The 16591-nt window shown below is 28.1% G+C and overlaps 1 protein-coding gene across 1 annotated transcript; it reads right to left on the reverse strand.

The window, feature by feature from the left end:
- Window positions 1-2993: 2993 nt before the first annotated feature.
- Window positions 2994-6141, reverse strand: LOC112601986 (zinc finger MYM-type protein 1-like). Its single transcript, XM_025349895.1, has 2 exons — window positions 6012-6141; window positions 2994-5470 (listed from the first exon to the last, which is right to left on the reverse strand). The coding sequence occupies exons 1-2, from the start codon at window positions 6139-6141 to the stop codon at window positions 2994-2996; spliced, it is 2607 nt and encodes an 868-aa protein (XP_025205680.1).
- Between the last annotated feature and the right edge of the window lie 10450 nt (window positions 6142-16591).

Here is a 16591-nt window from a genome sequence, read left to right on the forward strand (position 1 = left end):
AAACCGAAACTTCTTTCACTATTTTTTCTTTGCAACTATTTTTTACTTTTCATATAATTATGTAGGTATTGATAATTCACAATGTGTGAGTCGTATAAAATATAAAATTTATATGTGTGTAAGATTTCCAATTTAAAGTGTCTATCGTATTTTAACCATATAGGTTATACATGCAGTGCATAATAGTTCAAATTAGATAATAGGTAACATTAAATATTTTAATTGGATCACCATTTACCACCTTTAATATGATTTTTTTCTTTTAATATGTAACGGATTTAAAGTAACTCTAGTTAAAAAAAAAAAAAATGTACGTTATACACCTACTGTAGTATAGAAAGTATGATTCACAAAACAAGCTTACTTCTTCTATGTTTTCATTTAATAATGAATTTATTCAAATTTTGATATTGGAAATTTTTAATTATATTTAAAAACTAAAATATATCCAAATTTCTATTTTTTAATGGGTCCTTTTTACTGTGCGTAATTTAGTGAACAATTATTTTTTTAAATACCGATGTACCTAATACCTAAATCAAAATTCGAATGAGTAGTTGTTCAACTTTTAAAATATTTACATTAAAGATAATAGTTCATAAAATTGGTTTACAGAAGTATAAATTTTATGTTATATTATTAGATCTAGTATTTATTGTATTTGGACCATTTTATTATAACTTGAACTTGGGCTATTTTTATAAATTATAAATACCAATAGATTTATATTAATTAATGACATTTTCAAAAGCCCCTCTATCATCCAAACAGATTATCGTGGGATCTACTAATTTTAGTGTACAAAATTAAATAACTCTAAAACTACTGATTCGAATTTTAATTTTGACACATCAATATTATCATATTTATTTGCTGAATAATTTAAAGTTAAAAAGGATAGAACGTTGTCATTTGAAAAACAGAAGTTCGTATTTCCACATGACAGTACGACACTCTTTATTAAATATAGAGTAGAAAAAATCTCAAGATTTTAAAAGCACGGTCTTCAAGAATATTTAAAAGCTTCAAAAAATTAGATTTTGAATAACTTCGTCGTCGAAAAAGAAAAAAAAAGGAGCTGCAAGCATGCTTGATAAATCATTCTGTACAATAGTCATGCGTTTATTACGATATAGGTACGTGAGTTAAACAGCGATCGACGACTTACACATAAAGTTTTCGTTAATTATACCTATACCTACATTCAATTTTCGTTCACTATAAATAGCTTACACTACTTAAAAGTTAAAATGGCTTTACGCTTTTCTCACCCTGTATACAGGTATAATAATATAATGATCGACGGTAAATTATAAAAACGATGTATAGTTTTTTACATAACGGCGATTTAAATGTGCTATAGCTACAAAAAAATCTTCGGGTATATCGGTGGGAAAGGGCAGGGTACCTTCAAAGTAACAGCAGCAACAGTAGAGACCATCATTGTCATTTGTTAATAATTACTGTCGCGGGATGTGCGGCGCGAGCGTGTGTCGTAAACACCCGCGGCGAGTATGGGCGGGCGTCGCTGTCGATAAGTTTTTGACAAGCACAGACAATACTGCAACGCCTACATCTATATACTGTACTACTGCATAATGCTGAGAAATACTATAAAAATTTTAATAACATCGTAAACACAGTGTCTCATCACCGTTACATCGGTGACTTCGTCGGCGATCGTTTTTTTTTTTAAATAAGTTATAAACATAAATTTTATTCTATTTTTAATTTTTTAATTTTTTAAGTTATAATCTACCGCATGAGAATTCCGCAAAATTCTTATAACAAATGCTCGGATTTCACGCATTTACGCTTATTATTATTATTATCTTTTTTTTTTTTTTTTGAAATGATTAATACGTTGTTTTTTAAGCTAAAACTATGTGCATATTATATTCTAATAGCGTATTTTTTAAATTATCGTAGGCTTCGAAGTATGAATATTTTTTTTTTTTTAATTGAACATTTATTAATTTTTTTAGGAAACTTTTGATGTATTTTCAAGAACATGACATAAAAATATGTTTATTAATTTTTGTTTTGAATTGTATTTTAAGCAACTACACGACCTAACCTTGTTACTAATTATCAACACGGGTCAAACAGTTTTTTTTTCATAAAATGTTTATCAATTATATACTCCTATTGTTGTATTAATAAAAATAAATATAGCAATAATTTAAAAAAAAGTCAAATTATAAATAATTTTTATCCTAACAATGATGTACATTTTTTTTTATCTTAATGATACGCTGAGGATAATCATTTTGTTCAGACGGCTTTACATGTGTAATATGTACTTACATATTATGAAAAGTTTATAATTTGTACCATCGTAGATATTCGAAAGTAGTGTTTGTAGTTTTTCTCTTGTCAGTATTCTCTCTGACGTCGACATTCAACAGACTCGAATGATAATAATAGTTATTCGGATTTTTAAGTATATCCACCGTCTTATCTAATAATCATTACAAAGTTTGACGTTCGATTAGCCGTAAATAAAATATTACACAGTATAATATTTATTAATTTTTTATAAATATGAAGCATTTTGCGTTTATTAAAGCTATATTATTATCTAATTATTATAATATTTTATATCATTATACTATTATTGTTTTTAATTATTACTAATAGTAGCTTTAGAACCAATATCGACGTATCTTAGAACGATGCAATTATACTAATATAGATTAGTGAAAAAATCATTTAGAATCGATAAATTCTAAAATGGAATATTCTAAATTATTAGCTTCTCTTAATAAATCTAAATAATGTCTCTACGCTATCGAAACATGTGTAAGTACCAGTGGCGGATTAAGCAATTAGCCGCCTACAAGCAGGGCATTTGCCGCCCTTTCATTTTATACTTTTTTTAAAACAAAATACATATAGAAATACATTGTTAGTTTAATAATTCTTTATTATATTAAATTTAATACAATCGTCAAATATTATTAAAATAATATAAATATTATATAATAAATTTATTAAAATATTTTTGTTCGGCTTTTTAGGTTAGCGAATGTTTCGATTAGGTCTTGAAAATCAATTGTAGACACTAATTCAGATTCGATGCAAAGGAGAGCCAAACTATTTAATCGATTTTCGCCAATTGTAGATCTTAAATACGTTTTCGTTCTTTTGAGACACGAAAACGATCTTTCTGCTGAGCAATTAGTAACCGCCATACAGGAATATATTCTCAAAGCGATGCTTACATTCGGAAATAGTTCTTCTAAATTTTGATTCCTAAAAAATGTAAACAAACTTTGATGTTGTTGTTTTTTTTCTGTTGCATTTTGCATATAAGTTTTAAAATGTATGCATTCTTGAGTAAATGTGGTTTCGTCAATGTCTGTTTCATAAAACTGTTGGAGTTTGTTGGCTCCTTGGACAATATCATCGGTATCAATTGACTTATTGTCTATGTTGATCAAAAATTTGAATTTATCGTAAATATTTTCATACCCAGAATGTCTTATTTCCAGTTGTTTTCTGAGTTGATCCAATACGGCAAAATAAACGATTTTTAATTTGTCTTTACCACCAAAAACTACTTCATTTGCTCTAGAACTACATTCGTCTAGTTCGTCGCATAAAAGGGGTCGCGTAAGACGACGTTTTTTGTCCAATTCATATTCTTCTTTTCTAATTTTTTTTGCTTCATCAATGAATTGTTGGAATATTTCATCAGATCTTATTTCACTCACATAATCAATTAAAGATTTGTATAGATCAACAATATGTTCTAAGTTAGCTGATGTTGATTGTAAAACTGTGCTTGTTTTATTGAATCGTTCCAACAAAGAAGTCCAAAATACGGCCATAAAGACCGACTCAAATGTACTCAAGTTGTTTTTTAAACCTGCAGCTTTTCTACGATTTATGTGTTTTTCAGAATTATTATTTTCTATATCATTCAATGTTTCCATAAATTCTTCCCAGCTATTTTTGAAAGAAGAACATGCATTATAACGACTAGACCACCTAGTTCCAGTAGCTCTTTTTACTATCTTTTGATTTGGTTTCAATTTCTGTTTCATCAATTGCCACCGATAAGTAGATTTTGCAAAAAAATCATAGATGGCTTCTAAGTGATCAAAAAAAAATGCCGCTTCTTTGATAGAATCGACAGCGGATAATCCAACGAGGTTTAGACTATGTCCTCCACATGGTACATAAATTGCTAATGGATTTAGATTTTGGATCCTTGTTTTTAATCCTGAGTAACAACCAGACATGTTTGCGGCAGTATCATAAGATTGACCGCGGCAATCCTGTAAATTCAAACCAAATTCTTCGAGTGTACCTGTAACTGCATTTAGCATGTCTATTGCCTTATGTCCAACATTGGGTATAAATTTTAAAAATCGTTCAACTTCAGCTGGCGTATCTTCTTGAATTTCTCGTTTTACATATCTGATTACAAACGACAATTCATCCACGTGACTGATATCGGGCGTTGAGTCAACAACAATGGAAAAATACTTACAACGATTTACTTCGTCAATAATCACATTTAATACTTTTTTCGCAATCAAAGAAATAAACTCTTCACAAATTGTAGAAGACAGATAGGATGTTTTACCCCGACCCGGATTTCCATAAGTAGCTAAATGATTAGACATAAAAGGATCGAATTCCGCAATAAGCTCCAAGCACATCATAAAATTCCCATTCTTATTTGACCCAAATTGCTCATTCTTCCCTCTAAATGGTAATCCTCGACTACCAAGTTTTTTTACTACCGCTACAACTCGCTGAAGCACATTTCGCCAATAATTCATTTCATTTTGAATTTGTAGTTGGAGCCCTTTATCTATTCGATTTTTCAACTTACTTCTGTTTAAAAAAGTGCTAGAGCTTTGAATATGCTCTGAGGAATTTTCATGGGAAGTTAGGCCGCTGTGTACATTATTCCAATCATCATATCCATCTGTACCAAATTTTGAACTACCATTACCAAATAAACGACACGGAATGCAAAAAAGTGCCTTTTTACTCGAAGAATAGCATAAATATTTTCTGTGCAGTTTCCCATTTTTTATTTTTCTCTCAAATGCAAGTTTTGTCAATGACCGATATCCACTTACTGAGGAGTAATACCTTCTAGTGACAGAAAAATCTTCGGGTATATTCTGATCGATGTCTCTCGAAAGTAGTTGGTCTATTGTCGTCTCGTTTATTATCCATTTGGCAGGATCTCTATTTACAGTTATATCATCAAGAGATACTAGAGATTTTGGGGCTGTACATTTAACTATATCTATTGAAATCAGATTTCTAGCATCACCTGCGTGGTTTCCTTTCTCTAGCTCTAAAGGTGTTGAAACGGACAAAATGGTAGGGCTAGGCGTAATATCTAATTCAGTATTAGGATGACTAGTTGAACTCGTTGAAGTACTTGTAGTTAAAGTAATAGTACTTGTGGTTAATGTGAGAGTAGTAGTTGAAGTAGATGAGTCTATATAAATATAATAATATTCAATAATAAATTTAGCATTTTTTCGTGCATATTTATTTTTGAAACGTTCACTGCGGATTATATTACAATACACATTCCTATATTACCTACATGCTACCTATATTACTTATATTAATATATTATAAATTATAATATAATTTCGCACACTAAACACCACGGAGTTAGGTACAATAATACAAATAAGAAATGCCGATTAACGCACAAAAATAATAAAATAATACAACTGCGATTCGTGACTGTGATGTATCAAATCATTTTAAAACATCTAATATTATAAAAAAAACGTCGATTTGCGACTACGAATCGATCGGTGGCGAAGTGGTGCGAAGTTATATAAATGATATAATTTAATTAATATTATTTTATTCAAACGTCGGCTGAGACACATTGTATTGTAAAATATATTGTGCGGATGACGCCAATTTATTGGCAGATTAACCTAACCGCAGAGAACGTGTCATCAAAATTTAAAAAAAAAATAATATTTATTTTATAGAAATATAGAGTAAATTGTTTTTACCTGTTTTTAAGTTTGTGAAAAAAGTATCGAGTTTTCTTATTTTTTGAATAACCCTTTTTTCTTTTTCTTCATGCTCTTCTCGCAGCTTTTTGTATCTTGCACCACTTTTTCTTTTTCTACCATCACTCATTGTGATGTAATAATTTGAAGAATTATAATAAAAATAAATAAAGACGTCGTTACACTCGTGACACAAGTTGTACTGTCGCAGTGTCGCGGTATACTAATAAGCAGAATAATGTAATGATAAGGATTAAAGAATACGTATAACATTCTTTGTAATTTTGTAAGTAATAGAATCACGAAAATAAAATATTATTGACAAAAACAACATCGTATCGGCTATCGCCATAATGTACAATACCTATGTGTAATCATATATTTAATATAAACCGTTTCCGGGAAAAACATAGATTCGCTAATAATAACAATTCTAGTTGATCGCATTCACCGAAACCATTTCAGTATTTTACTGAGTTAATAGCCTAGTTGCTAATACTCATAACTCTTAAGACGTTATAATATTATAATTTTATAAATACATTTTTTTCTTAAGTGCGGCAAATTTGCCGCCCTCACAAATTTGCCGCTCCAATCACCTGATTGTTTTGCCTGTAGGGTAACCCGACGCTGGTAAGTACCTACTATATTGACTTGAATTTTGGCGCAAATTATAATTTATATTTTTTATTATACCTGAGATGGTACAAATTGTAAACTTTTATTTAGAGACAAATTATAAACGTATTTTAATGTATGCTAATGATGGCCATATAACCATATTATATTTTAGGCGTGGATACCTGAATATACGAGAGCAGATACGCTGACATTGAACGTTTTGTATAAACGACTTATATAATACTTAAAATGTTATACTACCTGTAGTAGCATATTATAGCGTAAGATACGAATAACAGTAGTTAGTATATTATAACAGACATCGATAATACATTATACTGCAGTAGGATTACGTTGTACGTTAGATTATGGGTAGGTATATTATATATGTGCGTCATATGTACCGGATCCGGACAGGAAGATAATATTTTGTTATATAATTTGATGTAAAATTTTGTAACAACGTTGCGGGATATGTGCGTGTGTATACGAACGGCTGTCAAAAGCACAGTCCACGGTCACGTGGCGGGCACCACCGCGAGTCACCGACGATGTATGCACGTAACAAACAATAATAATTGTTTATTTCGGGAGATAAAAACGAGGGGTTAGTCGGTACAATAACGCGTGTACTACACTCTGGTCTCTATTATATTATTACAATTGCTATTATTATTATTGTTATTATTATTAGGTCGTCGCGTTGGAGTTTGTACACACACTATTTGCCCACATTGTTTCATTTTTTTTTTTTTTTTAATTTGAAAACACGTGAATGTACGAATATATGCAATATTAGCAGCACGCTGCAGTTATAATAAAGTAAATTGTATTTTACGAATACAGGCAACAGGATAAAAAGTATAGGTATAGGTTAATATACACACCGCATTATAATAATATTGATGGATGAGTTTAGATCGATTATGCTATCCGAGGAGCTACGATATGCTACGATTGTATGTTGTAATAGCTGATATCTAATAATGAAGCAAATATATATAAATATATAAATAATTGTGTTACTGTATTAGTATATTAGTATACAATTTATCGCGATATTTAGGAGAGCTAATAAAATGTTTAAGTGTGCTAAGCACCCTCGCGGCCCACAACCCCACTTAAATAGTTGCGCATTTGAGTGTATAAAACAAATGTATAATATAAAGAATAAAAAATACATTTCTAATTGTTACCATATCTATCATGTAAATGCATAATATAGGTGCAGTCGATGTAACTTAATTCTCCTGATTTAACTTAAATTTATAAACTGAGATGTCGATTTCTGTAATCCACATTTTTAAATACTACCTATATAAAACGTACTTGTCTTTTTATTATGATATTTTAGTAAAATTATACAGGCATTTCAAAATAAATATAGTTCCTAACATTCCAGCGTCAAAAATGCATTTATATGAGCCAAAAATTTCAAACAATTAAAATGTACAATTTATTTCAATAAAGCTCTAATTAAATTTTTTTAACGGAAATAGCTGAAGAATCATCCATACTATTATGTTTCATTTGGTAAGTACGAAACTTACGATATAGTGGTTTGAATTATTTGGATATTTAAATGGTTATAAAATACTAATTGTATATTGATACAAAAAAAATCCATGTCAAGTAGTTATTAATAGGTAAAACGTAAAACAGATGACCAAGGTTTTGATGTGCCCGTAATGACAGTTGCCAGTTACTGTAACACATGTTCAAACAGTGCATGTTTGAATAATTATTAGTTCAAAAGATAATTTTTCGTATGGTCAAAAATGTAAATCTACTAAGCGTATTGAAACACCTATTTTAATATCTATTATTCTGTTTAGTTAACCACGTTTACGTATGACAACTAATAAAACCAAATTTAATAAGTTATATTTTTGACATGATATGATTTTTAAGTTGAATAAAATATATTTATTAATTATTATCATATAGAAATCAATAATATACTCGCATACAGTTTTACAATAATAATACCTTTAAGCAACTTTTTTACCACCTCTGCTAGTACAAATAATATTTTTTTTAAATACTTATTTATTGATACCAACTAGTATACTTACAAACATTATACATATTAAAAAAAAAAAAAAAAATACAACATGATCTAACTAATAAATGTTTAGGATCATTTTTCTCAAATGGTTCTAATCATAGATCCATGCATAATCATGTTCAAAGGCAGGATCGAATTAACCATTGACACTATATACCTATACGTGACTATGTGCAATTATTAATGTAGTACCAAATTTTTCAAATTCGTTAAAAATATTTGTCAATCATAAATCAAAGCATTTTTTTCACATTTACTATAATAATAATAATAATAATAATAATAATAGTAATTATAAATTGAGCAACATAATAAATATATAAATATTTATACACGTAGTGCAAACATTATCATTAACGATATTAACAACATTATTATTATTTTTTTGTCATTTTGGATAAGGATTACTGATATTATATTATTCATATATTTATGAGGACGATGTAAATATTTTTATGGTATAATTTATTTTTGACTTTCTTTAACTTCGCGAAAAATTAAGATACCCGAACGAAAATCATTGTTTTCAACGTATTTCTCTTAATCTGGCTCTGTTCAAAAGTGATTATAGTTCGACCGTAAATATGAAATCAGTAAATTACTTTTTTATCAGTACTAATCTATTTCTATTGATATTGAAACTAAAAACTTTTAACATTTTTGTGTTTCAAGATATATTTTATAACAATTTTCTACATCAAACACGCATTTCAATAATGCTTAAAAGCTCAACACCAGTTACTTTTTTTTTTTTCTGGAAAAAGTTCCCAGATGTATTCTACTGCCTGAATATCTACACAACCTAGCTACTTATTTGATATGCGTTCTATCAGACATCAAATAAATATCAACTATTCAACAGGTTTTAATTAAATTAAATTAATATTTTTACTACCTAATACTAAAAAATTAAATAATTAGTATAGAAGAATAAATTTATTTTGAATTTATAAATTTTTTAAAATCTTAAAATATATATTTTCATACGTCTCTTATAGTTAATTAAGCTTAATTTAAAAGTTCATCGGGAACAATTTTATTAATATCCTAAGATAGAATTATATTTTGTAGAAAAATAATGACGTAAGAGTTGTTGATGCATAAAAACATTTTATAATAAAGTACAGACCATAATGTAGTACCTCCTCCAAACTCCAAAACGTTGTCTGGCTATTGACAGGTTCTGGAAGTTAAATACAGTTCTTCGAGAACTGCAGACTGTGAACTGACCGATCACACTCTTAATATTCAATTTCGATGATACCACAGGCAAGCTTCCGCCGACTCGCGAAGATGACACTATCAGAACGGAATCTCTAGGGCGAAAGACTATGGTTAGCCTGGAAAGAAGACAATTAGAAAATTTTATATGTACATAAAAGGTTAATCAGGACTTATTCTGTGTACCCTTATTGTGACCAATTCATTATTAAGTACCTCATGATAAAGTTAACGACGTGTGAATGTGTGATATTGGATTGGTACAGTGCTAAAGTTATGATTCCGGTAATCTATCATTACAGGACAGTACATGTCAATTTATAATGTTCGTAAAAATAGCCAAACTGTCATGATTATGGGCATCCCTAGACATTTTTCTAGGGGGAGGGAGGAAAAATTAACTAAAAAAATAAATGAAGATTTTTTTTTTATACATTTTATTTATAGTACATTATTATGTTTCGTCATTATTACATTTACGTATTGTTATTATACATTTTATATTTAGAACATTATTATTTTTTTCATTATTACATTAAACTATTACAATTAGGTAACAAATTTAAAATTCTAGGGGGGGGGGATAAGTACCCTGTCTTTCCCCTCCTCCTGGGGACGCCCAGGGTCGTAATATTGACCCAATGCAATATTATTAAATTAAACCCGATCCTGTCTCGAAATTATATTTAACTTAACGACAATTGGCGAGTTGAAACTTGAAACCTGTTTATTAAAATCTCAAATGTATATATATATAGAAACGGCAATTTTCATTGAATACGTATTTTATAATAACAATAAAAAAAAGAAGTCAACTTCATGCGTAAAAGCACAAATTTAAAAACATTTGCAGACAGGAAAAGCTCACAATTTTCTTGCTGATAATGCGAAATACAAGCAGTACGAAATAACAAGATACTGCATGTTGAAAACAGCTACGAATCTGCAGATACTCGGTCTGTAGTTGTGCAGTGGATATAGCTGACCAACACAAACAGTGTTATGACTTAGGTACGTTGGCCCTGAATATCAAAATAGTTTTATAAATTTGATGGGTATAAACGTTATTATATCTCGGATTATTGATAATGTTAAAAAATGCGGATGTATATAATATTATGATGGACAAAACTCGAGACTTAATAAACCACGAACAAATTTAATGTCTATTGTTCTAAGGTATTGTAATAAAAAATTAAATGTGTTAGAAAATTTTATTGGTTCACATTTGGTTTCATAAAACAGAAAATGTACAGTAAAACCTTTTTATATATATTAAAAAGTAGGTACTTTACAAGCTTTTGGCTTAAAAATTAAAAACATGAGAGGAGAATGCCACGGTGAAGCTGCCTCAATGTGTGGTTCTTATTCTGAAATTACTAAACAAATACAAGATGAAAATAAATAAACTTGGTATATCCATTGTTATGCACACATACTTAACTTGTGCATAGTTGATGTTTGTGGAAAAGTACCTAGCTCCAATTCGAACATTTTTAGTATATTAAATAAAATGTATACATTTAAGGGGCGCCTCTTCAAAAAGAAACTTAGCATTTGAAAGAATTCAAAAAGAGTTAAATGAGTCAAATAGCAGGTACTTTTAAATCTCTTATAAACATAAAAAAATAGTTGTCGTCTGTCGAATTGAATCTATTCGTTCTATTTTAACAAATTTTAATTCTATTATTTCTACCTTAAAACAAATATAAATGAAACAGATTCTATTCATGGTACAAATTCATAACTAAAAAACATTCAAGATTTTGAATTGATTTTCTACTTAAAATAAATGAAACAAGTTCTTCGACTAACTAATAATTACTCAACTGTTAGAATTTTATTAAATTCTTCTTTATTGGAACTAGAATCACTTCGAAATTATAATAGTTTTAAACTTTTTTAGACTAAAACTGAACAATTTGCTACCAAAGAGGACATATGGTAGCGTGGGTAGAGAAGGAGAGGGGAATTTGCTCCCACCCCCTGCGTTTCATGCTAAATTCTATTTCTTATACCAAACGTATAAGTTTTACTATAAAATCGAAAAATCGAAAAAAAAGGTTATCGACTGCCCCTCTCCGATTAAAATCCTAGCTACGCTCATGAAAAAAGACATTATAGAATGCCTGCAGATATTCCTTAAAAAAGAAATTTTAACATATTATATCAATATAATATGTAATTAAAAGTAACATAAGATTTTGCTAGACTATAGTTAATATAATGATATGTAACTATATATTTTCTCCTCTAATAAATTTCCACGTTATGCTCATCTCCTTCCAATGGCGAGTATTAACTAATAATTAAAAATTAAAAATTTTATCGATTTTATTTTATTACATTTATCTATCTTGACATTATATATTCAAATACTGAAAAAAAAAGATTAAGTTTTCTCAAGTTAAAATATGGTATTAAGTACATTTATGGTAAACTAGTGAAATGAATATTCATTCATATTCTGTTTTTTAGAACGGATAGAAAAATAATTTGAATAGCCCAAGTATCTATATAATGAAGATACCTACCAAAATTACTTTTAGAAAAAAAAAAACGTGAAAATATACTTACTTTATTATGCACTTTATGTTCAATTCTGTAATATTTTGCGATTTTAGTGATTGCTGTTGACCAGAAAAAATAGAAATAGCCAAACACGTATTGCTTTATTAATGGTTTATGCGACAAAATCTAGGAATTCAGTTACAACAAATCAAATCCAAGGCCATAAACCACTTTAATAATTAATAAGCTGTATGGAAGGTGGTGTTAGAAGATTGTAATGACTTTATAAAGTTGAGCGTTTTTTAGTTATATTTAGTAAACAATTTTACAATTTCACAAATCATAAAATATAACATACCTATTAGTTATTTTATTAAACTGGACAACACTAACAAGCAATTTCAATATTTTTTTATATACCTACATATTTTGGATTGTACCTACCTACTCGTTTTTCATCCAATGTCGATGCCAATGTTAGGTTCTTACATGGCTACACTATATTTCTATATATATATTTTAAAATATCGAATATTAATCTATTTAAATAATCAATTTATATTTAAGTTGTATGATGTATAAACTTCGTTCTCATTCAATTATTTAGATTTGTATTAAAATACATTTTTGATTTATTTTTCTTCCAAGATTTTTTCATAAAAAAAAAAAAAAATAGCCGAGACGGCCCATGGATCGCAACTTGATTTGTTATAGATTACCTCAACTCTCAAGTCTTGAAAAAAATTGTCTCTATTCTCAGAGATAAATAAGTGCTTTAAACGTACCAAGCCATTATGTTACAGATAGTGTAATAGCATAAGATAAATAAAATAAAAAGTAAAAATAATATCGTCGTTACCTACACTTGCTAATTTCATGCGAAAATGCAGTGTGTGACGCGCAGCAATCAAAATATTTTATCGTTTCTGTTCTGACTTTGTGTTAGTTCGATACCTGAACCTCGTGAAGTTGTGAGTTGCGGCGAATATAAATAGGATTCATGTAATCGTGTTATAGGTCAACAGCGATAACAGTTCGTCGTGATTCTTGACAGTTGTCGGTAGTAGAATGAGAAATGATGTCTGATGTCTTACAACTTACAAGACAATAAACCAAAAAGTAATAATATTATTTTACAATAATAATTGTAAATACATTACGGCATAGCAATCATAGAATACAGGTTTAAGATCTGAATAACATTGAATGAATTGAGTTTTGCAAATACTTTTGGATTGTCGGAGTTGAATCCGCCAATATTGTTAGGTTATTCGAGTTGAGACTCTTTCATCTCTTTCTTTAATTGTAATAAGTATAAAGAGTGAATTAATTAAAAAATATTAAAAATAGTAATAAATAAAGGTAGGTACGTTTTACCTAGTGAATAATTTTTTATCGAAAGTTATGAAAAATACTAAAAAAAAAATTGAAAATTTATCATACCTACAAATATTTCAAAAAGTGTTAACATTTGTTGAACATTTTATGATGATATAGGTATTGAAAATATTAATTTGGAAATTTCAAGTACTTACTTATCTAATTATTTTTGGAAATATACAAAACATTAAAAATTGTTTAAAGAGAAATAATTATTTTACGGGTTAATATCTAAACATACACTCCATTTTTCACTCGTAATAATTTGATAATTAAGTATTAATTAATTGTGTGTTACCGGCTATATTGGTAATAATGACATCTGATCTGAACAGACTCAATTCAAAGTCATTAAGATAATGAGATGGACTCAATACAATATAACTGGAAGTTCTTGATGTGTTTTTGATAAATACACATCATTACAGAATACGGATATATCGGATAGCTCTACGCGTTGACAGACGACAGTACAATATTTGATGATATAGTTTATAAATCATTTATTTCTTATAGATTACTTATTTCTAGCTTCGGTTAGACGTGTACTTTTTATTTTGTTTCTTTAATAACATGAAAATTAACAACGTTTCAAATATTTTAAATTGTTTAATGTTTATAATAAAAAATATTTGATGATTTTTTTAGGGCATTTGTAGCCCTTGTTTAAGTAAATAGTAATAAGTAATAACACTATTTGGTATTAGTTAATTATAAAATTTAACGAAGTATGAATACGCATAGAAATGACGTATTAAATGGTCGTTCGTCAAACTAAAACAATGAGAGTACTTATAGTCTATTCGAAATGAGATCGTATCTCGGCGGCGACCAGTTTTCGTTCGCGACGGTCAGATGCCACCACGAAAGATCGTAAGGCTAGCGCTGTGGAACAAAGCCACGCGCATGCGCAGAAATCGGCCACCGAGGTATGATCTCATTCCGAATAGACTATAGGTAGGTACTAATAGTTAATCCATTATATTTTCCGTCAACAGTCAACTTGTATAGCTTGTAATATTTGGGCTAAATACAGATCGGTAATTAGTAGTAAATTCTCAATGCAATGCTACTTGATAAAATGAATACGAAAACTTGCAAATTTTGAAGAATCATAAATTTGAACCTATTTCATATACTAATAGCCAATAGGCAAGTATGCAATACCATGTACACTAATTTAGCTAACTAACCTGTTGACATCAAAATTGTATCTTACAAATGTTGACCCTCCTGCTCTCCTAAAATGTTGCACTTATTCTATTATTTTCAACGTTAATAATAGTATAGATGACACAAATTGAAAATTTCCACACTATTGAAATGTGAATTAGCAGTTTCAATAATAAACTCCAATTTGTTGAATAAATCAGATTATAAAAATTAAGTCCCTAATCTTGAAAATGTTTTAACTATACATACATATTTTATAAGATTAACTAGTTGCATATTGTAAAGGCATCATACTAAAATTAACGTTTTTGTTAAGAGCTAGGTATTTATTATTTGAAATTAATATTTAAATTATTAAAAATAATATCAGTCAATCAAGTAATTTTTTAATAACAAATTGTTATTTGCAATGAACAAATTATTATCAACTTTTTTTCCAATATTATTGTAAATTAAATAATTACTTGAGAATTATGCTCAAATATACCTAAACAGATAACAGAAATATCATGCTCCAATTAAAAATGCATTAAATGAAATATTAAGAACTTCACCAATAAAACTATTTTTTTACTAGTTCATCCAATTTTTACTTAATTATTAGCATTTCACTATTTTAATACTTAAAAAAAAAAAAATATTAGAACAAAATATTGTAATTTATAAACAGTACTCATCTAGGTACTAATCAATTTGTTTTATCATGAAAAATTACAGTGCCTATCTTAAAATGAACACTTTTTAATATTTTTATTAAGAACTAAAATAATCAGTAAATACATTTTGAAAAATAAATATTTTAATCAAAAGGACGTCCAACATGCTGATTGGTTGCATTTGAATTCGAAATTACAGAGTAAATAATGTACAAAGAGTAAGCAACTAAAATATTATCTCGAGGATTAAAACATAGATATATACATATATTAATCTATACAACATATATTTTGTTTATTTTATTATGAAAAACAAAAGCTTAGAAGTGGCATTTAATATATAAAGCCACAATAAACATTGATTGTAACAAAAACATACTCTCAGTGAATTAGGAAAAATGTTAATAAAATTATTTAAATGTTAAAGAAATTCCTGTTAATTACCCGTGAACATTTGGTATTATTACTTTTTAAATATAAAAACTACTTATAAAATACATGAGAAATAATTTAAACATTTTAAATCTAAAAATTAAAATTAAATAAACACTATTGACCAAATGAAAAAAAGGGATATTTTTATTTTTTATTTAATTTATTGTTATAATCATAGCTATCTATTTACATTATCAATTTTGTAATATATATATGTGTATATGTATATATATATATTTGTAAAATATATATATATTATATCATTTTTAATGTAACAAGGCAACAAACACAATGTATTATATAAATAAATTACATAGAAGAGCAGGAGCTGATTGGCTAGTATTTTCAAATTATTATCACTGCGGAATTTAAAAATAATAAGAGAATATTAATAATTTCCGTCAGTTTAGTTTTTCATTATTGATTGTGGTGGGTAGGAATATGTACAACAAATACATTTCTTGCACAGTTGCAACACGAAGAATATTACTGTTCTATACACAAAAGACCTAAAC

Source organism: Melanaphis sacchari, unplaced genomic scaffold (assembly GCF_002803265.2).
Source record: "Melanaphis sacchari strain LSU unplaced genomic scaffold, SCAv2.0 Contig80_pilon_pilon, whole genome shotgun sequence".
Classification (NCBI taxonomy): domain Eukaryota; kingdom Metazoa; phylum Arthropoda; class Insecta; order Hemiptera; family Aphididae; genus Melanaphis; species Melanaphis sacchari.